The 23,093-nt window shown below is 38.9% G+C and overlaps 1 protein-coding gene across 2 annotated transcripts in view; it reads right to left on the bottom strand.

Annotated features, from left to right (window-relative positions):
- pxdn (peroxidasin) overlaps positions 1-23,093 on the bottom strand; it is a 220,355-nt gene that overhangs the window by 43,838 nt on the left and 153,424 nt on the right. For both annotated transcript variants that reach the window (XM_033021677.1, XM_033021678.1), the window contains 8 exons: positions 19,264-19,381; positions 16,204-16,373; positions 14,974-15,246; positions 13,383-13,499; positions 12,287-12,445; positions 11,694-11,806; positions 4,372-4,528; positions 636-744 (listed from right to left, as the gene is read on the bottom strand). In XM_033021677.1, coding sequence (XP_032877568.1) covers positions 636-744; positions 4,372-4,528; positions 11,694-11,806; positions 12,287-12,445; positions 13,383-13,499; positions 14,974-15,246; positions 16,204-16,373; positions 19,264-19,381 — 1,216 coding nt within the window. The remainder of the gene's footprint in view (positions 1-635; positions 745-4,371; positions 4,529-11,693; positions 11,807-12,286; positions 12,446-13,382; positions 13,500-14,973; positions 15,247-16,203; positions 16,374-19,263; positions 19,382-23,093) is intronic.

Genomic DNA, 23,093 nt, shown 5'->3' with positions numbered 1-23,093 from the left:
CAGAGGAATCAAGAATTAGAGGGCATAGATTTAAGATGATAGAGGAGATTTAATAGGAACCCGAAGTGCATGAGTATACAGAATCTGCTGGAAGAGGCAGTCGAAGCAGTCACTATAACAACATTTAAAAGACACTTGAACAGGTTCATGGATAGGTTTAGAGGGATATGGGCCAAATGGGACTAGCTTAGTCCAGGTATCTAAGTCAGCATGGATGAGTTGGTCCAAAGGGGCTGTTTTTGTGTTCTATGGCTACAAGGCTGGAATTCTGGATACATTAAGTGCTTGTTCCAAAGGAAGTCTGCTAGCCAAGAACTGTTTAGGACCACACAATCTCCAACTACTATTCCAAGCATTTCTACAAATGGTCTAGGAATTTACTAATGTGCTTTTAGAATAAATAATAGCTGCTGTGAATTTTTGACATGATTTCAATCATTTAGTTTGAGAACCAGTTAGGGGCAGGAGGGGTGGAGGAAAGAATAGAAGTTGGTTCTGAAAATGCTGATGATATGAAATATTGTTTTAATATTTTCTCCATACCAATCAAAATGCATCATTCCAGATGTAACGACCATGCTGAAGATTATTGTCAGTAATAATTGTAAAACAAAAATCAGTAAATGTAATTTTACCTCCCAAACAAATTAGTGCGGGTGGAGTTGATGGCACTGTCAACACTCTGAATAGCTTCCTTGATTGAGGACTCCACAAAGGTATCGCCACTTCGAACAATGTCAGGGACTAGTGAGATAATGAGACAGTTAGTGGTGACTATAGCAAAGAACGTTCCGGCAATGTTAGTGGAAGCTTTCATGTATTCACTCTAAAATGTGATCACTTCTTTTTCCCTAATATACACATTTCTTATACTCAAGATGATTTTACAACAGAAGACAACTTTAATAACTCCAAGATTGTTGGAGTCGCAGACGGTGCGGAAGGCTGTCAAAGAGCAGACAGCAGGATATTTCTAAGCTACAGAAATGGGCAGACATGACAGGAGGATTTTAATATGAGCAAGGATGAGGAGCTTCAATTCGGGAGGTCGAATGCAAGGCGAAAATATATAATCAATGACAAGCCCCTTAACAGTGTTGATGTGCAGAGGTATCTTGGGACCAAGTCCATAACTCTCTGAAAGTGGCAACAGAAGTAGTGGAAAGGTAAAGAAGGCATGTGACATTTGTCTTAATTGATTGAGGCATTGAGTCAGGAAGTCACGATGCAGCTTTGGTTAGAACTATGGTTAGGCAGCATTTGGAGTACTGTGTATAGTTTCGGTCACACCTAAGCTTTGTTGAAGGATTTTAAAAGGGTGCCAAGGAGGTCTGAAGAAGGGTCTTGACCCAAAACATCACCCGCCCATATTCTCCAGAGATGCTGTCTGACCTGCTGTTACTCCAGCAGTTTTTGTACTTTTGTGCAATAACCAGCATCTGCAGTTCTTTGTTTCTGCAGAGGAGGTTTACCAGAATGATGCTTGGATTAGAGGGTAACAGCTAAAAGGAGACGTCGGGCAGACTTGGGATTGTTTTCTCTGAAATACTGGACGTTGAGGGGCACAGATAGAATTGACAGTCAGAATCTTATTCCCAGGAGAGAAATATCAAATTTTAAGAGGGTACAACTTTCAGGTGTGAGGGGCAAAGTTAAAAGATATGTGAGGAAAAGTTTTTTCACGTCACATAAGGTGATTGGTGCCTGGAACACACTGTCAGCAATGGCAGTGGAGGCAGATAAGATAACACAGTTTATGTGGCTTTTGGATAAGCACATGAACATGCAGAGAATGAAGGGATATGGATTATGTGCAGGCAGTTAAATGTTGGTCTTGGCATAAAGTTCAGCACAGACACTGCGGGCCAAAGGGCCTATTCCAGTGCTATATTGTTCTATGTTCCAATCAAGTAAAAATACTGCTTACATTTCATAATCTGTGGTGAATAATTCAATGAACCTAAACCAAATACCAGACAAAACTTCATACCATTGTCCTGCTTTAGTATGGGTTGGTTTTTTTTTGGGGGGGGGAGGGGTTTATTGGTCAGCAAGTGTCAAGAGTTATTGCAACCGTTAAGTGAGGTGCTCAGCTGAGGTATTCTCTTCTTCGAACACGTTTCTCCCACCCCTCCCCTTGTTCCCTTCCTCCTTTCCCCCTGCTTTGTATGTTCAATTCACAATTCTGAATTCCACATTTCTGCATTCCCCTCCACTCAAACAACAAATGCAAGTCAATTTAAAATACTCTTGCAAAGCTCCTTGTAAAAGGTATTGAAGTAACTTTGTAGGTAGAATGGGAAAGTATGTTCAAATGCAACCCCTACAGATTTAGGATGGGAATTGTGGAAAAGCAGAGCACAGAGAGAACAACTCACCTCATTGAATATGCTCCTTATTATCTAAATAGCAATTCAGTCATTCAATCCCCCACTGATTACCTTATTTCTGCATTTATTTAAAGAGATCAGTATTTTATGATCAAAATTCACATTTTTGAAGTGGGGGACAATATTAACTTAGTTTGCTAAGAAATATGCTGCCAATATAGATTTGATACTCATCATAAAGTTTGTTTATAGAGTCATAGAGTGATGCAGCGTGGAAACAGGTTCTTCGGCCCAACTTGCCCACAACGGCCAACATATCCCAGCTCCACTAGTCCCACCTGCCCATATTTGGTCCATATACCTCCAAACCTGTCCTATCCATGTACAGTACTTGTCCAACTTTTTCTTAAATGTTGGGATAGTCCTTGCCTCAACCACCTCCTCTGGCAACTTGTTCCGTACACCCACCACCCTCAGGGGAGTTTTCCCATCAAGCATGCTGGTGGAATGAAACCCCAATCTGAGGGGATAGAAGATGATGGGGATCCACATCAAGCTGATGATAAACTCTGGGCATCACATGGTCAATGATAGCATTCAAGATGGAGGATGTACAAAATTAATAGCTTATTCAGAAGCAGGAGGGCATTCAAATCGTCATGTCCACGTTCAGAACACTGTGGTACCAAATTCCAAACTTTCAAAAGTAGATTCTGGGGACCACTATTCTTGTTTATTTTTGGTCTGACTTTAGGGGTGACTTGTCACGATTCTAGATTTTTGAAAATATACTCAGCTTTCATCTTAACAACTGTTAAGCTAATTTGTTGGTTTTGTGCAGGCTATTCTGATAATTCTTGAACATACAATATTTTGCAATACCTCGGACTTTCTGCTTTGCTTTGCTGATGTCATTATTGGTCAATATTATATATTAACAAAATCAAATATAAGGATATGCTTTTAGTAGATCCTTCCGATTCATTTTGAGCATTTTTAGTTCTCGTGCATACAGAAAATGGTAATAGGTAGGAAAGCCAAAAAGAGACTACACAATAGCAGGAATCACATTTTACTTAGTGAATAAAATCTTTAAACAAAAAAATACCTCGACAAATCAGGTGGAGTTCCCACCACAGGCATTTCAGCTGCAAAATAGATTCAAAACAGTGCTCATTTCCTAAATTGATCTTGTGGTTTAAATTCATGGTCAGTAGCTGTATAATCAAACTAAAAATACACAATAGCCAAGACTATTGAATAATACAGTAGAGTACATACTTTTTCTACAATCAAATAACCATACTTGACACAAAATGCTGGAGTAACTTGGTGGGACAGGCAGCATCTCTGGAGAGAAGGAATGGGTGACGTGTCGAGTCGAGAACCTTCTTCAGACCCTTCTACTTGATTATATAGTGCTGACTATGCAAGAGTATTTCCTCGTCAATGGTGTAAAAACCTTTATTTTTCAGTAAATTAGAAAACTCTTAGTTTCATAAATGTCATATCCAATTTCTTGAACTAAAAGAAAAGTTCAAAATTGAAAAATGATCTTTAAAATGGACTTCGGCAATTCGTTTAGGCAGTTTGTGTGTCAGAGACATCTATTGAGCGTTAGATTTAGCTCTTAGGGCTAAAGGAATCAAGGGATATGGGGGGAAAGCAGGAACGGGGTGCCGATTTTCGATGATCAGCCATGATCATATTGAATAGCGGTGCTGTCTCGAATGGCCAAATGGCCTACTCCTGCACCTATTTATCCATATTTCTATCACAAAGTTAGTTCAACATTGGGCACAATTTTCTTTCCAGGTTCCTCAATGTTTTGTGTTGATTTGGTCATTTCTGGGCAAACTCCATTTGGAAAACCAACATAGCAAAGCAGAAACTCTAACCCGTTGCATTTAGAAACCTTGTGTCTACAGTCAATTTGAATTAAAATGGGAAACGACTAAGCTTACAAGGCCTCCAAAGAAAGTGGGCCTTAACATTTATTAATGATTAAGCATAAACAACAAATCAGATTTTATAGACTCACCAACCACAGTCAACACCATGCTAGCGACGGAGTGATCAATGTTGTTCCTGGCAATGCATTCATACTGTCCTCCATCTCCTGATCCAACATCACGAATTGTAAGAAATCCTTCGGAGCCAATGTGAAATTTTCCACTCTCTGTTACCTGAATTCCATCCTGCATTGAGAACTCCGTGTCACTAAGGCAGAGTTACACAACCTTTACAGGACCTGCAGTCTTTCGGGTGACATTCTGATATCCTTTGAAACCCCTCCTCAACCTATCTGTCAAAAGTATATTTCAGCTGCAGCTTAAATCAATTATAGATTTCTATCATGTACAATCCAAAGCTTGCTAAATATACAATTATACTAATACCAACATTAGCATTAGGACAAATTTAATTATTCCCAAGAATGTTTCAGCTCACAGTTAATATAAACCAAAATGAATTCACCTACTCCTTTCATTTATAACTGTAAAATCTGTCATATCTCTTACAACATTGAAGTTTAGATGTCAAAAAAAACATTTAATTCTCTATAGACACAAAAAGCTGGAGTAACTCAAAGGGACAGGCAGCATCTCTGGAGAAGGAATGGTAGAGAATAATTCTCCATGTTTAACGAGCTGCATTAAACAAATCAACTGTTCCAGAAGTCAAATATCCACAGCCTACTATTCATAAATGATTCAAATAATCGTTGGTGCTCAAATCTATCAATGGAGTACATGATTGATTTAGGGACTCAAAATCAAAATCAAGCAGCACTAATCTCAAAAGTAAGAGAAAATTAAAAATAGTGCTCAAATACTTTTCTGTAGCTGGAAAGTATCGTAGATCTGAGCAAAGTGTTCAAAATAATTCTTTGAAAACAAACCCCAAAATTGTCGTAAACACTCAGCAAGTCAGGCATCTATAAAAAGAGAAACAGTTATGCCCTTGTCCCACTTAGGAAACCTGAACGGAAACCTCTGGAGACTTTGTGCCCCACCCAAGGTTTCCGTGCGGTTCCCGGAGGTTTTTGCCAGTCTCCCTACTTGCTTCCACTACCTGCAACCTCCGGCAACCACCTGCAACCTCCGGGAACCGCACGGAAACCTTGGGTGGGGCGCAAAGTCTCCAGAGGTTTCCGTTCAGGTTTCCTAAGTGGGACAGGGGCATTAATGTTTCAGTTTGAGACACTGAATTCTGATTTCTTTCCTCACATGCCGCCTGGTCTGCTGAGTTTTTGATAGCATTTTCTGTTTTAATATCAGATTTCCAACATCTACATCTTGCTCGATTCTTTGAAATGTTTTTGATGTATCCCTTTCTTCAATCTTCACTGAGCTGATAAGAAACGGTGTTGATATATTTTACATTGTCCCGCATACAATCCTTTTGCCTTTGCCTGCAGACCAGATGGAACATTTGTTCATGTGCAATGCTCTTGAAATCTAGCTAGTACTTGCGTGAGTGCATATTCTTCTAGACCAAAAGTGGGACTATGGATATTACTTCTAATAACAATTACTTTTGAATGCAGTTTTTTGTTAATGTTATGCAAAACATTTTCCAGTGAATCCAGTATGTCAAAAAGGAGCATGGTTAGTTGACTGACATATCCCAACACCTGTAAAGGGCCTGTCCCACTTTCACGACCCAATTCACGACCTCTGCCGAGTTTGCCCTCGACTCATACCCGCAGCATGGTCGGCACGAGGTCGTAGGTAGGTCGTGATGCTAGTCGTAGGTACTCGTGGCATCAAGTAGGTCGGGGCGTCTTTCTAGCATGAAAAATGTCCACGAGTAAAAAAGGTTGTGAATTAGGTCGTGAAAGTGGGACAGGCCCTTAAGCCAGTTGCTGAACCATCAGAATTTCTGAAAAGTCAAATAGTAGCTGATCCAAGTTTACTGTATTATGGGGGCTTGGCATCAAACATGCCATGGAACAATGCTGAAGGGTACAACTTGCTAAAAATTATATCATATATCAACCCAATGCAAAGAACTGAAGCTTGCTTCATTGAAAGAACAATACTCTGATTGTTATGCGAGAAGAAAGAGAAGAACAGCGAGATGACAGCCATGGAAAAAAACATCAAAAAGTACAGTTAAAAGCTAGTGAATAAAATGTTTTACAACTGTACTGCTTTGGGGATAAACATGGCTTTGTGCTGCTGAAAGCCAGATGTTTGTACTGGAAGGATGTTTATGAACGGATCTGATATTAACCTCTGCCATTGCCACCAGAGTCAGATTCAATCAGCCAGTCACTGGTTAGAGCAGGTGTCAGTTGCTGGAGGCCTGGAGTGGGGAAGAAGATTCCTTGGTAGTGTATTACTGTAATAGATTCTGCAAGAAACAAAAGACCACTGAGGGAACACAGGCAGTAGAAAAATACAACTTCTAAAATGGAGTGAAAAACAGATTCAAACTTTCAGTAAGAATTTCATGTCAACCAAAGGAGAGGAAAAAAAAGAGAAACTATAACTGGGATTAAGAACCTTTCTCGTGCATGTTGACCAACGAAGAAATTAAGGAAAATAAAAGATTAAAAAGTGAGTTCATTGAAGGTGGTTAAACTAGTCAAGTAAATTGCAACGACCAATATTCAATGCAGGAATTAGGGTGACCAATCAGTTATATAACATGGGAATCGAAACAAAAATTAGAACAATTGCAAATGCTGGAAATCTAAAATAAAAGAAACAGGAACTACTGGAAATACTCAGCAGGTCAGATCAAAAACCCTTAGGTTTTCATCAGAATGGCCCTAATGTGGCATGCATCATTTACCTGCCATTGCCTCACACCTTTTAATAGCTTTTCTGAAAAAAGGTTTTACATTTTTTGCTGTGTACTTACTTGCTGTGCATTTACAGCAGATATTTCATCTGTTGCAACCTTCTCCTCCCATAAACTAATTGTGCTCTTTAACCTGGTGTCATCATAGAAACATAGAAAATAGGTGCAGGAGTAGGCCATTCGGCCCTTCAAGCCTGCACCGCCATTCAATATGATCATGGCTGATCATCCAAATCAATATCCCATACCTGCCTTCTCTCCATACCCCCTGATCCCTTTAGCCACAAGGGCCACATCTAACTCCCTCTTAAATATAGCCAATGAACTGGCCTCAACTACCTTCTGTGGCAGAGAATTCCACAGATTCACCACTCTCTGTGTAAAAACTGATTTTCTCATCTCGGTCCTTAAAGACTTCCCTCTTATCCTTAAACTGTGACCCCTTGTTCTGGACTTCCCCAACATCGGGAATAATCTTCCTGTATCAAGCCTGTCCAACCCCTTAAGAATTTTGTAAGTTTCTATAAGATCCCCCCCCTCAATCTTCTGAATTCTAGCGTGTACAAGCCGAGTCTATCCAGTCTTTCTTCATATGAAAGTCCTGTCATCCCATGAATCAGTCTGGTGAACCTTCTCTGTACTCCCTCTATGGCAAGAATATCTTTCCTCAGATTAGGAGACCAAAGCTGCACACAATACTCCAGGTGTGGTCTCACCAAGACCCTGTACAACTGCTGTAGAACCTCCCTGCTCTTATACTCAAATCCTTTTGCTATGAATGCTAACATACCATTCGCTTTCTTCACTGCCTGCTGCACCTACATGCCAACTTTCATTGACTGGTGTATCATGACACCCAGGTCTCGTTGCATCTCCCCTTTTCCTAATCGGCCACCATTCAGATATAAGTCTACTTTCCTGTTTTATATAAAACATAAAACATACCATAGTCTGGCCCAGAAAAGGTTCATGGAGCCCACCTCGTCCATGTTGACCAGGATGTCCACCCAAGTTAATCCCATTTGCTTGTATCCCTACATCTTTCCTGCACAAGTACCAGCCAAAGCACCCGATAAACGTCGTATTGTATTTGTCTTTTGCCTCCACTACCTCCTCCTGGCAGCTCGTTCAGATATTCACCATCTTGTTTGACAAAAAAAAACGTACCCCTCAAATCTCATTTAAGGTTCTCCTCCCTCACCTTAATACTGTACCCTCTAGTTCTAGATACCTCTGCCCCGAAGTATATATCTAACTCCTCAACTAAGTCTTAATGAATATAACTAGAAGCTGAAATAGAGCACAAATCTGTTGGAGACAAAAAACTCATTTTTTGAAAATGACTGGAACTTTCTACACCTCCTTACTACCTTGTTTGGATGGAAAACATAGATCTGACAGTCTGGACTCTCATTTTCCCCTTTAGCATTTTTCAAACAACTCAGATTTGGATCCTCTGCTTGATTTAGTCTCAGTTTTCATCTGACCTCTGACATTATCTTTGCCTTCTTCTGTGATGACTAGAATACGGTAAAAAATATAATATGGCTACCACATGCATATTTTCAATTACTGGGGTATTTGTATCAGTTAAAACAGGAAACTGCCCAAATCAACCTTTTCTCTCTTAACAAAATGGTAAAAATATTACTGTTGGCCTTGAAAAATGTTGTGATGAGATATCAATAATAATATGATTATAAAAATTTAACACCACAAAATTGAATGCCAAGTAAACTAAAACAAAGGAACTAAAACAATCTCCATCGGGGTGGGAGATTGCAACCTTCACGTGGTCCACCCTGTTACGACTAATGCAATAAACCCGACGTGCACAAACAAATAGATCAAATAGAACAAATTGACCTCCAACTTTAGGCTATGCACGCCATACGCAAGAATAAGAAGTGATTCCACCTGCTGTCAAATTTCCCATGAAATAAAGCAAGCTTCTTAGAATGCATCGTGGTAATTACAAGATAACCTTATAATTAACACTGTGTCTCTCATATTCCCTGGAACAGGAGCAGATGCAAGAGGCTTCAAAGGGTAATTGAGAAAGAAGAGCTGAATCCAATTGCTGTGATCTATGTTGGAACCGACAATAGAATAATAAGTTATGAGGTCCTCAAGATTACTTGAAATCAGGAGCAAATTTAAGAAAATCGCGAGGGTAATAAGTCTCTATTATTACACAAGTGTCATGCTCAGTGTGGAATGATAATGTTTTCAAGTTACTGGATCTGTGGCCAAGATGCTGGTCCATTGCTCCAGATAGCTAACACTAAAATTACCCAGCCTTGGATAACCAGAAAAGTCAAAGATAATATTACATCAAAGACTTGCAGCATTGCCAGAGAGCAGAATGCTGAGGGTTGTGAACATTTTGTATTTCCTTGAAAAGGTCAAGAAATTGAAATGAAAGAATAGAGTATAAAACTAATCTCAAAGTAATAAGCATTGACTGCTAAAGCGTCCATAAATTTAAAAAAAGGTAGGTTCATGTGTGTCACCTGCAGGCTGAGATAGGATAAATTGTGGACAATTGGATGACATTGTGGAATAAAGAAATAGCGGAGGAAAGAAACATTCTCAGTGTGATCTCCACTGAAGATGATGCAGAAAAAAACTCCTGGGAAGTGGCGAACAAGTATAGAGTGAACGGGAAAGATATCAGAATTGAAAAGAAAAAACAAATGGAACAGAAAGTCAATACATTCCAAGATATAATCCTTTGTTTAAAGAGAGGAAAGAGATAGCAGCAAATCAGCCCATCAGCTTTATCATCTGTCCAAAGTAAAATCTTAGATGCTTATCAACACACGATAGTGAGACACATAGAAAACTTCAAGGGATCAGTAAAGCCAACATGTTTCTGTGAAAGGAAAATCACCTTCTTAGGTTTATGGAGTTCTTTTAAGTAAAATATGCTGAAGATAGAGAGGAAATCTGGGGAAGTACTAAAATGTCCAAAAAACATTTGATAATGAGCTGCATCAAAGTTTAACATGAAAAATAAAAGTGAACACATTGATAGGTGCAGGAGATCGGCTGGCTGGAATGAAACAGATCTTGCTCTGGTTGGCATAAATTAATAAATGAAGTAGCACAGCGGTCACCTTTTTACAATTTATATAAATGAATTGGATGAAGGCACAGAAGGTACATGATAAATTTACCATTGATGACAGGTAGGAAAGTAAATTGTGTAGAGGACGCACAGAAACCAAAAATGGATAATAAATAGGTTAAAATAATGTGCAAAGATTTGGCAAATGGGTTATAACTGAAGCAAGTGAACCATTAAGTTAAGTAGTGAGAGACAAAGGGTGACGGGTGCATGGAACATGTTGCCAGAGGAGGTAGTTGAGGCAGGGACTATCCCAACATTTAAGAAAGTTAGGACAGGTTTGGAAGGATAAGGACCAAATGCGGGCAAGTGTGTCTAGTGTAGCTGGGGCACGTTGGCCAAGTTCGGCCGAAGGGCCTGTTTCCACACTGTATCACTCAGCGACTCTATGGCAGGAATGTTGTACAATGCAAAGTGATCCATTATGTTAGGGCATAAGGCTAATATGCAGCTTAACCCACAGCAGTCTCATGAATGAGCACTTCCAGCGTATCATTCTTTTATTGATTTCCTGCATTTTCCATTGCCAATCTCAGAGGATGATTCTGGTTTGATTACACACGGCACCTCCAAAATAACCTGTGCTTCTCTCCTTATCCCTTCACCAGCTTTTGTATTTTGTAATATCATCTCTTCCATCAATCTTCCACCCAATTACAAAACTTGGCTTCTTTTCCCCCATCCCTCACTCCATGGATTTCACCTTAATGCACACTTTGTACTACCCCTAATCGGTCAACAAATTGAAATGCCAACTCTGTTTTCCCCTCGACATATGCTGCCTGATTTCCAAACTACTTTTGGATCAGATGTTCAGGTACTGCAGTATTTTGTTGCAGCATATTCTGCTAATGCTGACTGCACAACATAGGACACATTGAGAAGATTAAACAGATTCCTGGATATTATATAATAAAAAATCAATCCATGGTGGTGTCTGGAAGGCATTTGGTTTACCTTGTATGCCTGCCCTAATATTGGCCATTCCCAACTAATACAGATATCAGTACTTCAATAATCTTGAAGTTTCCAAACATTGATCTTGTGTAGAAATCTGAAATAAAGTAACTATTTCATTAAGCTAAATACTTCTAAAATAATAAATGCAATACATACAATATTGCACTTGCAAAGTGAGAATGCATTATGCACCCTCAGATTAAAACTATATTTTATTTGCCAGATTAGCTTTACTATAAACTCACTGAACCACATTAAAACAATCTTGACATCTATTTGTGTTTTAGATATTCTAGAAAGCAATCTGACAAATTGACAAGAGTAGTAAATCCAAGTTAGGATGGTCCATGGTTTTTGTATATTAATCACCTTCCTCCTTCCACCACTCTCGCCTGGTGGGTCAATGCTAGAAATATTCTTGGCCTACCAACAAAACTGCTTCCAAAGAGCTTGTCACCCACCTTACTCCATGTTAGAGTAGGATCCGGGCTGCCTCGAGCACTGCAGGGAATCTGCACATCTGTTCCAACTGCAACCGTCTGGTCAGCTGGTCTGTTTGTGAAGACCAGCGATACTAGGAGCAATGAAGGCGAGAGAAAAGTAGTTATGCATTTGATTCAAAAAGTGGGACTGGTAATCTTAATCTACATCTTAAATCATCAATCATTTCTTCCCAGCAAGATTTATTCCATTCTAATCGATTTGGATCTCATGTTCCTTCTGATTTGATGGAGATAACAGGCAGGCAAGATAGGGGAACACACATGTAATATCAGACAGAGCATTGCTGTTGTCTACAATAGGCTAGGAGGATTATTTACAATGTCCCACCTGATTACATTGACAACTCTGGATTTTCATTTCATTCATTTGTTACCACTGCTTCCTGCAACATTTGCCACAAGAACTACCACGGTGGGAGACACAGTTGAATAACCAGCCACTTCCTTTGCTAAGATTCTACTACATCTTTCAACAGTACAGTTTTGTCAATATGCTTCTTTACACTTAATAAGCCAGACATTTTAATTATTCCACCAAATCTGTCGAGTACCTCGGCGTTGCACAGTTAGCTGGACAGCAATTCGACGGGCACCAACAACATTATTGGCCTGGCATTCATATTGGCCCGCATCGTGAAGAGCAACTCCGGAAATCCTCAATGATCCTGAGGATAGGAAAATAAACCGCCTGTCTCCAGGAAATGCACTGCCTATAAACAAGAGCAGATTTCCATTAACCTCGATATCTGATAAGATTAATAAATGGTTAGTCCACAAGTTTTAAGAAAAACATATAGTGCAAGCTATATTGCACTACATACATTGCTTTGTTTCCCCAATTCATGTTCCAAGACAGAAACTGTAATATCAGTTACCGAATTTTTGTTGAAAGATCTGAGATAATTATACTCAAAGGTAGACAAAAATGCTGGAGAAACTCAGCGGGTGTGGCAGCATCTATGGAGCGAAGGAATAGGTGACGTTTTGGGTCGAGACCCTTCTTCAGATATACTCAAGATCAGTTAGCCCTGTCACCTCAAAAAGACAGAGGCTTGGTGAGGGAAAGGGTAGGATAATTAGTGCTTATTTTTTGGTCACTATTCATGGGTAGGCAATCAGCATGCACCAAAATGATTTTTTCCTCAACTCTATCCATTGGATGAAGTGAGACAAAAAAAAACGCAGCAAATAACTTTTAACAAATTGAAAATAATAATGGAGAATTGTTAAGCATTAAAACATAGCAAAATATAACAATCGCCTCTCAAAACTCAAAATTATTGTCCACTACTTGAGATAGAGTAACAAATCTCAAAGTTGGCAAAATAAAATTCTAAATTTCTAAATGTTTCAGTTAATTAAATTAAACACATCTCAGATGCTTTGGGTATAAATTTTATTCCATGGGGCAAATAAAAGTGAGAGACCAAGTACCGTCTGGCATCAAGCAGCTAACATTGCTTTCACTGAGTTGTTCAATTCAGTTTATTTCATTGTCACATGTACCGGGGTACAGAGTAAAGATTTTTATTGCGTGCTAACCAGTTAGCAGAAACACAATACATGATTACAATCGATCCATTTACAGTGTGTAGATACACGATAAGGGACTGGAGAATGAACAATAAACATGACAAGTAACTGTACCTCCTTTAGTCCATGCTATCGTTGGTGCAGGATTACCCTCCGCCTCACAGTGGAAATCTATAGTTTGTCCCTCCACAACTGCTTGATCTTCAGGGAAGACTGTGAACTGAGGTGGAGCTACAGGAAAAATGAAAGGAGAGAAGCCATGAAGAAGAATTACCTCTTATGTTTGTGAAATGTGAGATGCAATTAGAGTTAACAAAAAACAATTTAAGTGCTGTTGAAGCAATTGATAATATAGATTTTTAATCAAATAATATGGTGAACCAACTAAGTTACAGAGAAAGGTTGAACAAGTTAGGTCTTTATTCTTTGGAGTGCAGAAGGTTAAGGGGGGACTTGATAGAGGTCTTTAAAATGATGAGAGGGATAGACAGAGTTGACGTGGATAAGCTTTTCCCTTTGAGAGTAGGGAAGATTCAAACAAGAGGACATGACTTGAGAATTAAGGGTCAGATGTTTAGGGGTAACATGAGGGGGAACGTCTTTACTCAGAGAGTGGTAGCTGTGTGGAATGAGTTTCCAGTGGATGTGGTGCAGGCAGGTTCGATTTTACCATTTAAAAATAAATTGGATAGGTATATGGACGGGAAAGGAATGGAGGGTTATGGTCTGAGTGCAGGTAGATGGGACTAGGGGAAAATAAGTGTTCGGCATGAACTTGAAGGGCCGAGATGACCTGTTTTCCGTGCTGTAATTGTTATATGGTTATAACATGTGAATAATTTTGAATGGTTCTACTATCATTGGGGAGGCATACTGGTGCACCTACAAGTGCTTCTGCCTCACAGCTCCGGCAACTATGGTTCAATCCTGACCGTGGTAATTTGTGTGCGGATGTTGCCTTGTGGCCATGTTGGTTTCCTCTGGTGGCTCGGATTTCATCCCACATCTCAAAAAAGCAGTAAAGTGGTCGATCAATTAAACACAATGGTGACGAGAATTTGCAGGGGAAAATAGATTAGAGTACCATCAGTGCATGATGGTTGGCCTAGTTCAGTGAGCTGAACAGTTTGTTTCCATGATACGTCAAGAGTTATTGGAGAAGGTAAGAAAAGATGCACTAGAACTAAATGGTCAAATTTAGAAAGAAAAAATTAAGAAATAAACATTATTTCCATAGAAAAGGGAAAAATAAGGCTGACCTATTAACAGGTCTTAAAGATGATAACATTGATCGTCAGAACTTGAAAATACATATTTCCACTTGAGCCCATTTCCAGAACAATCGATCAAATTAAAATAGTCATCATTAAATCCAGTAAATAATTCAGGAGAAACTTCAGCATCCAGGGATTGTTTAGAGTGTGGATGGCCAAACAGTAATTCAGATAAATAGCACAGATGCATTTAAGAGAAGCCAGATGAATGATGAATGAAGGGAGGTAGAAAGATGCTTAACACTTTAGGAAGGGCCTTTCAGTTTCATGATTGGTTTCAAAGTTGTTAATAATTTGCTAGTTATGCAAAACTAAATATAAAGCAAACCCTTCAATGTTTTTTATAATGAACCAGGGATAAAATGGGCTTCAATATGCCCTATTTCCTCATTAGCACACACAAATGGTTGTCTGACATTTGCAATAAATACCTTTAATAATTATGAATGCATTTGCTTGAACAGAGTCTTGATTATTGTTTGCAAGACAAGTATATTGTCCACCATCCGTTTGCTCTACAGTCTGTATATACAGTCCTCCTGAGGAAGTTATGGTATAGCGAGGATCATTGGGCAAAGGAGACCCATCACTTCTCATCCAGGTGATCCGTGGTTGAGGGTTTCCAGTTGCACTGCACTCCAACGTGACACTCTCACCGACCAAGACCTCAGTGTTTTGTGGCTGAATTACAAAAGCAGGCCGAGCTATTTAAGAAACAGAAGTCAAATTCATGCAGAACGGACATCAAGTCTTAACAGTAATTCACTTCATAAACCACATGCACATTCTTACATTGCAGGAGAAAAAGGAAAATTATTTTTAAAATCAGTGAGGCATAAGATTTGCACTATACTGTGCAAAAAGCTGATAAAATACTGGTGTAAGTTGAGAATGTAATATCCATCTGATCGCTAGCTGTTTGGCAGATCAACAATTATCAAATGCATGATGTACAAAAAAATTATACTCAAGTGCGGGGTTCAATTTATGATCATAAATTATTATTCTCTAAATATCAAACTCTTACACTATCACTTACACGTTGCCTCCAATTTACCATAGACCTGTCTTTTTGTTCTCAGTGCACCAACATCTCCAACTCCCCCCACACTCGGCTATAATTTATGCAGCAGCATACATTTTAGTAACCTCTACTGTTAATGTGAAATGTTAAATCTATTTCACCCTCCAAAAATACTGGACGTAATTTACATTTATAATTCCGATTTCCATTGTCTGCATTATTTAGCTTGCATAATATTATTGAAACAATTTAATGTGCAATGGGATTAAACGCCATTTAGTGCAGAAGCAAAATTATTTCCGGGTGCAAACTCTTATAATTTGATTAAGATTTTTCCCTAGACTGCATAAGATTCCTTCCATATCCGGAAGGGTGGCACAGCAGTAGTTGTTGCCTTACAGCGCCAGAAACCCGGGTTTGATCCAGACTACAGGTGCTTGTGTGTACGGAGTATATAGATAAATGTGAGGTTATCCACTTTGGCGGCAAAAACAAGGGGGATACTGATTTTAGATGATCAGTCATGATCATATTGAATGGTCTTGAAGGGCCGAATCGCCTACTCCTGTACCTATTTTTCCATCTCATCCTCTCCCAAACCTTCTCCATTAAAAAGATCTCAAGTAAGAAAGTGTACCTGGTATCTCAAAGTACCGAAGAATGACTTCAGGAGTCTTCACTTCCCCGGCTACATTTTTGGCCATGCACTGGTAGACACCTTGGTCATCTTCTTGAGTATTCTGAATCATTAAAGTGCCATCATCCAATAGATTTAAGCGTGGATTATACTTCATATCTAGTGCATTACTGTAAAAGAACAAAATCACCCATAATTTACCCCTAGCAATTTTAGGCATTTAATTAAAATAATGGGAATTTGAAGAATCCCAATTATTAAAAGAAAAAGAAAATCCAAATAGTAAGCTTAAATCAGTGGTTATTATATTTGTAACCAAGCACATTGACAAATGTAAATGCTAATTAAGTTATCTGCAATAGGCATGCTTATGACTGCCAAGAAATAATGTTTCATAAATTATCAATCAGAGGTATTTATTTTTGCATTTTTAACCAATGACATTTTTCTGGTTGGAATTTAAGTGATTTCTGAAATAGATCGGCATTTTGATCCACACTGATTACACCAGCAACAGAGCAGCATGCTCATAACATTTCAAACATGCAGCCAGATTCTACAGATCAACACAAATAGAAACATAGAAAATAGGTGCAGGAGTAGGCCATTCGGCCCTTCGAGCCTGCACCGCCATTCAATATGATCATGGCTGATCATCCAACTCAGTATCCTGTACCTGCCTTCTCTCCATACCCCCTGCTCCCTTTAGCCACAAGGGCCACATCTAACTCCCTCTTAAATATAGCCAATGAACTGGCCTCAACTACCTTCTGTGGCAGAGAATTCCAGAGATTCATACTCTCTGCGTGAAAAATGTTTTTCTCATCTCGGTCCTAAAAGATTTCCCCCTTATCCTTAAACTGTGACCCCTTGTTCTGGACTTCCCCAACATCGGGAACAATCTTCCTACATCTAGCCTGTCCAACCCCTTAAGAATTTTGTAAGTTTCTATAAGATCCCCCCTCAATCTTCAAAATTCTAGCGAGTAGAAGCCGAGTCTATCCAGTCTTTCTTCATATGAAAGTCCTGACATCCCAGTAATCAGTCTGGTGAACCTTCTCTGTACTCCCTTTACGGCAAGAATGTCTTTCCTCAGATTAGGAGAACAAAACTGTACGCAATACTCCAGGTGTGGTCTCACCAAGACCCTGTACAACTGCAGTAGAACCTCCCTGCTCCTATACTCAAATCCTTTTGCTATGAATGCTAACATACCATTCACTTTCTTCACTGCCTGCTGCACCTGCATGCCTACTTTCAATGACTGGTGTACCATGACACCCAGGTCTCGTTGCATCTCCCCTTTTCCTAATCGGCCACCATTCAGATAATAGTCTACTTTCCTGTTTTTGCCAACAAAGTGGATAACCTCACATTTATCCACATTATACTGCATCTGCCATGCATTTGCCCACTCACCCAGCCTATCCAAGGCACCTTGCAGCCTCCAAGCATCCTCCTCACAGCTAAAACTGCCCCCCAGCTTCGAGTCATCCACAAACTTGGAGATGTTGCATTCAATTCCCTCGTCCAAATCATTAATATATATTGTAAATAGCTGAGGTCCCAGCACTGAGCCTTGCGGTACCCCACTAGTCACTGCCTGCCATTAAAATAGTTAAAAAATTAAAATAGTTGTGATATCTGAGACTAAATAAATGTCAATGTACATTTGGGTATCAATTTCATCTGTTTGTAAATTCTACCATGCCCAGAAAGTATTAGATATTAAGTGACATGCATCAGTGGTCATATGTCAACACATGCTAAACATATGCATTTCTAATATTTTAGAAAGTTTCTATGAAGCTCCCAGATTACTATAATTATTGTTAAATCACAATTAAAAACACTTGATTTGTACTCATGCATGGTATGATTATATTTGTACCAGACACATTGACCAATGTAAATGCTATTTAAGGTATCTGCAATAGGGATCTTATGAATGCCAAACAATAATGTTGCATAAATAAGAGGTATTAATATATATTTTTGCATTTTTAACCAATGACGTTTTTCTGGCTGTCATGCAAAACAAATTTTCTCACTGCTTCTCAGTACACATGACATTAATGAACCAATATCAATAAAAGTGTAAGTCAATTTGTGCATAAACTAAGGCATAAATATCTCAGCTGTTGTTGTATGAGTTGTCCAAACAATTCGCATAGTGTAAACCACCATACTGACATAAACATGGAGATGTTGCCCCAGTGCTGAAAGCAACACAACGTTTCATTCTATGTTACGTAAAGCTGTTGGTTTAGGTTATGTGCCTGCCTATAGAAGAGCGAGAAGCCAACCTGTGACTCTTATCCTGAAGATTAACCTGAAACATCAAAAAGAACCATATCTTATTTGGCACGGGAGAATTATACTCTGAAACTCTTGGCCAGCCAAAAGGATTTCACCTTCACCTGTAAATTCCAGTCTCTTCTTTTAATTCAAAGCAACAGCTCAATGTCTGAAGAAGGGTTCTGACCTGAAACTTCATCTATTCCTTTTCTCCAAAGAAGGAATGGAAAGATGGAATGGCAACCCAGAGATGGTGCCTGACCCGCTGAATTACTTTAGCATTTTGTATCAAACTCAATTAGAATAAAAATTCAATTTCCACACACAAACAGGATCTCAATACATTATTCCAGTTTTTACAAAAGGACGATATTAACAATGATTAACTGCCTCCACATCTCCATGAGAAGAAATTTTTCCAATTCTTTCCCACATAGGAAGTGAAAATTATTTATTTATCACCCCATAGGCAAAAAATTAATCTTGAAGATTAATTATAACAATACATAATAATGTTCCACTTTGCAAGTAGCAGCTGGTCCCATTCATGGTTCATGAGGTAGGTTAACTAGGTAGTGACATGATCAAACCAAACAAGGCCCAAAATGTTTGGACACCTTTAGTGTAGGTCGACTACAGGGACTCGCATTTAAATCATATGCACGTGAACTGCTTCCAAGATGTTACTATAGATTTCAACTTTTGCAATAACCATATTCACACAGAAAAAGCTGCAAAAGCAGTTGATAGATATCAACTTACTTGTTACGAAGCCAAATTATTTCAGGCTTTGGATTTCCCTCAGCTCGGCAGGTAAAGTACACAGTGTTCCCAGATGTTACATCCGCATCCTGTGGCTGCGTTGTGATTCGTGGTTTCTCTATGTAGATTGAGAACTAATTTAAAATTAGATTCCAACTTCACAAGGGAAGAAAGTATCAAAATACATTAAAGATATCCAAATGTGGCTGCCTGCCTGATGTACTAGCATGTTGGCCACTGTCATATCTTGCCATAACAAATAAGCTAATAACAAATGTGCACATGCTGGTCACTTCAAAACATAACATAACATAACATAACATAACATAACAACATAATTTAGGCAGATGGTGCAGCTTTAGCCGAGGAGAGCTCACATCCTGTGCTCACATCGAGGCCTAATCATAGGTATGTTACAATACTTACCTTCAGCGGTGCTGCAATTCTGCCACTGGCCGTGCGCGCGATTTTGACGCGTTTGAGGGGGGGGGGGGGGCGGGTTAAAACGCGGTTTTTTTCCGACCTGGTCCTAGATTATATTTGTTGGAGTGCAAGATGTTGCTAAAGAATCGTTCCGACGGCCGTTCTGTGTGTTTTTTTTTTTAATTCGCCCGACAAGTTAATCGCTGGAGTGATTTTAAAATCAGCTTCTGAAGCCGTCAATGCCGACAATGGGGCCGGATTTTATGTAGGGGACAGTTAAAAGAAAGTCGTTTATTTTTATGTATAAAAGTGTTTCTTAAGATGTCTTTAATTCACATTTTAAGTTGCGAAACGGTGATTTAGTCCCCGAATGAACCGGCAGTGTATTTGCTGCCGATATGGGGACTAAATCACCGCAACCTCAACGTTCCAAATGGTCCCGTTCCAGAAAATCCCACTCGCAAGCTGATTTAAATGGCCATTAATTTACAGGTATTAAACATTAAATTCCTTCCATTTGGCCTATGAGATGACAATGAGATTTAAAAATTATGTTATATTCTGAATTCTTGTGTGAATGTTATTTGGACAATTAGGCTATTTAAAAATGTTAATCTATTCTTAAGAAATGGATAGATGTTTTGATCTAGTAATTGAATTTTGTAATTAGCTACAATTAGGTAACTAACTAATTATATGCTCTAATTTCATCTAAGTAAGATAGTTTCATATTTGTTTTGGAATGCTTCAATCTATCATAACTGAAAATTTATTTCAGTTCTCTTAAATTTTAAGAAAGTTATGGGCTTTTAAATGTTCTCGATCACAGCTTTTGTGTTAAGTCAATGAAAAAGCAACAGGAAACAAGATGCCAATTTCCGAGTATGAAAATGGCCATAACTTTTTTAATACTGAAGATATGAAAGTGAATTAGGTGTCAAATTAAACTTCCTTTTATGCTTTATGTGATGGGATAAATTAAAGACTTGATTTTTAAAATCTCAAAATGTTGTAACATTGCTACTAATCACATCCAGTCAGTCTATGCCGACCTTACTTAGAAAGGCTCAAGATACTTTTTTTTTTTAAACTAACACCATATGTGTCCTCTGTTCCTGGTCAATCTTTGGTATTTCATCTTCAAACAGATTAATTACACATTTGATTGAGAGAGTTTTATGCATGGCAATGGCCAGTTCATAACATTCATGAGAATATTAATAGGTGCTCAGACTCGAGTTAGGTTGGATTCGAATTGGGTTTTAGTTTTGTATCAAACAGACTTCTAATCAGAGGTCGATACTGCACCATGGACCTGAATTCAGAAGAAATCCAACAGCAGCTTGTATACATATTACATCTCTGAATGGAAAACCACCCCCAGTCCTTCATGGAACTTTGGCACACATTCTGCATCACAGACAAGCAGATGGAAAGAAGATCAGTAACTCACATGCAACAAGCTCACAAACACCAGACGCTTAACCATCCGCTAGCTCAGACTGAACCACGCTGCCCAGTACCGTCAAGCAGCCAGGATGGGAATGCTCATTGAAATGTTATGATCTAGCTCATTGAATCAGCTCGAAAGCAGGTTATCACTGGCTGAGTGCCAATGATGAAATATGTTCTCAGTAGCTGAGCAGACATGTAACTTTTTTGTCTGCAGGTAGACCCAAAAAGCTGGAATATTTCAGTGGGTCAGACAGCATGACTGGAGAAAAGGAATACCGTGCCCTCCATAATGTTTGGGACAAAGACCCATCATTTATTTATTTGCCTCTGTACTCCACAATTTAAGTTTTGTAATAGAAAAAAATCACGTGTGTCAGATGTGCACATTGTCAGATTTTAATAAAGGCCATTTTTATACATTTTGGTTTCACCATGTAGAAATTACATAGTCCCCCCATTTCAAGGCACCATAATGTTTGGGACACAGCAATGTCATGTAAATGAAAGTAGTCATGTTTAGTATTTTGTTGCATATCATTTGCATGCAATGACTGCTTGAAGTCTACGATTCATGGGCATCACAAGTTACTGGGTATATTCTCTGGTGATGCTCTGCCAGGCCTGTATTGCACCCATCTTTAGCTTATGCTTGTTTGGGGGGATAATCCTCTTCAGTTTTCTCTTCAGCAAATAAAAGGCATGCTCAATTCAAGTCAAGTCAAGTCAAGTCAAGTTTATTCGTCACATACACATACGAGATGTGCAGTGAAATGAAAAGTGGCAATGCTCGTGGATTGTGCAAAAAAACCACAAAACAGAATGGAACAGAATCACATATTCACATATTACATATTTGTGGGAGGAAAAAAAAAAGAAAAAACAGCAATTTTAAAAAGACACCAAACAACAGCAAATCGGTACAGTAAAGTTAGTCCCTGGTGAGATATGAGTTTACAGTCCTAATGGCCTCTGGGAAGAAACTCCTTCTCATCCTCTCTGTTTTCACACTACTCTCTGCAGAGCCTTCTTGTCCTGGGCAGAGCTGTTTCCAAACCAAATCCTGAAGAGTGTTTCTGATCTGTCGGACAGGTGTTTGAGGATTTTTCTTTATTGTAGAGAGAATTCTTCTGTCATCAGCTGTGGAGGTCTTCCTTGGCATGCCAGTCCGTTTGCAATTAGTAAGCTCACCAGTGCTCTCTTTCTTCTTAATGATGTTTCAAACAGTTGATTTTGGTAAGCCTAATGTTTGGCTGATGTCTCTAACAGTTTTATTCTTATTTCTCACTCTCATAATTGCTTTGACTTTCATTGGCACAACTTTGGTCCTCATGTTGATACACAACAATAACAGTTTCCAAAGATGATGGATAGACTGGAGGAAAGACTAGATGCTGAGACCTCTCTTATACCTGCATTAAGGAGGCATGAAATGGACACACCTGAGCAATTACAAACACGTGTGAAGCCATATGTCCCAATCATTATGATGCCCTGAAATGGGGGGACAATGTATAAACACAGCTGTAATTTCTACATGGTGAAACCAAAATGTATAAAAATAGCCTTTAATAAAATTTGACAATGTGCACTTTAACCACATGTGATTTTTTTCTATTACAAATCTCAAAATGTGGAGAACAGAGGCAAATAAATAAATTATGGGTATTTGTCCCAAACATTATGGAGGGCACTGTAAGTGACTGAGTGTCAGGGGAAAGGGACTCAAGAGACATAGATGGTGATAGAGAGATATAGAACAGATGAATGAAAGATATGCAAAAAAGTAATGATGATACAAGAAATAGACCATTGTTAGACGTGGGCTAGGTAAAAACATGTTACAGACAATAAGATTTAAGATGATGACTTTGAAGCTAGTGGGTGGGGGAGAGACAGCGAGAGAGGGGATGCAAGGGTTGGTTAGAGAAATCAATATGGGTTATAAGCTGCCC

Source organism: Amblyraja radiata, chromosome 5, assembly GCF_010909765.2.
Source record: "Amblyraja radiata isolate CabotCenter1 chromosome 5, sAmbRad1.1.pri, whole genome shotgun sequence".
Taxonomy (NCBI): Eukaryota; Metazoa; Chordata; class Chondrichthyes; order Rajiformes; family Rajidae; genus Amblyraja; species Amblyraja radiata.
Note: the sequence above shows the minus strand (reverse complement) of the source record. Positions and strands in the feature narration are given on the sequence as shown.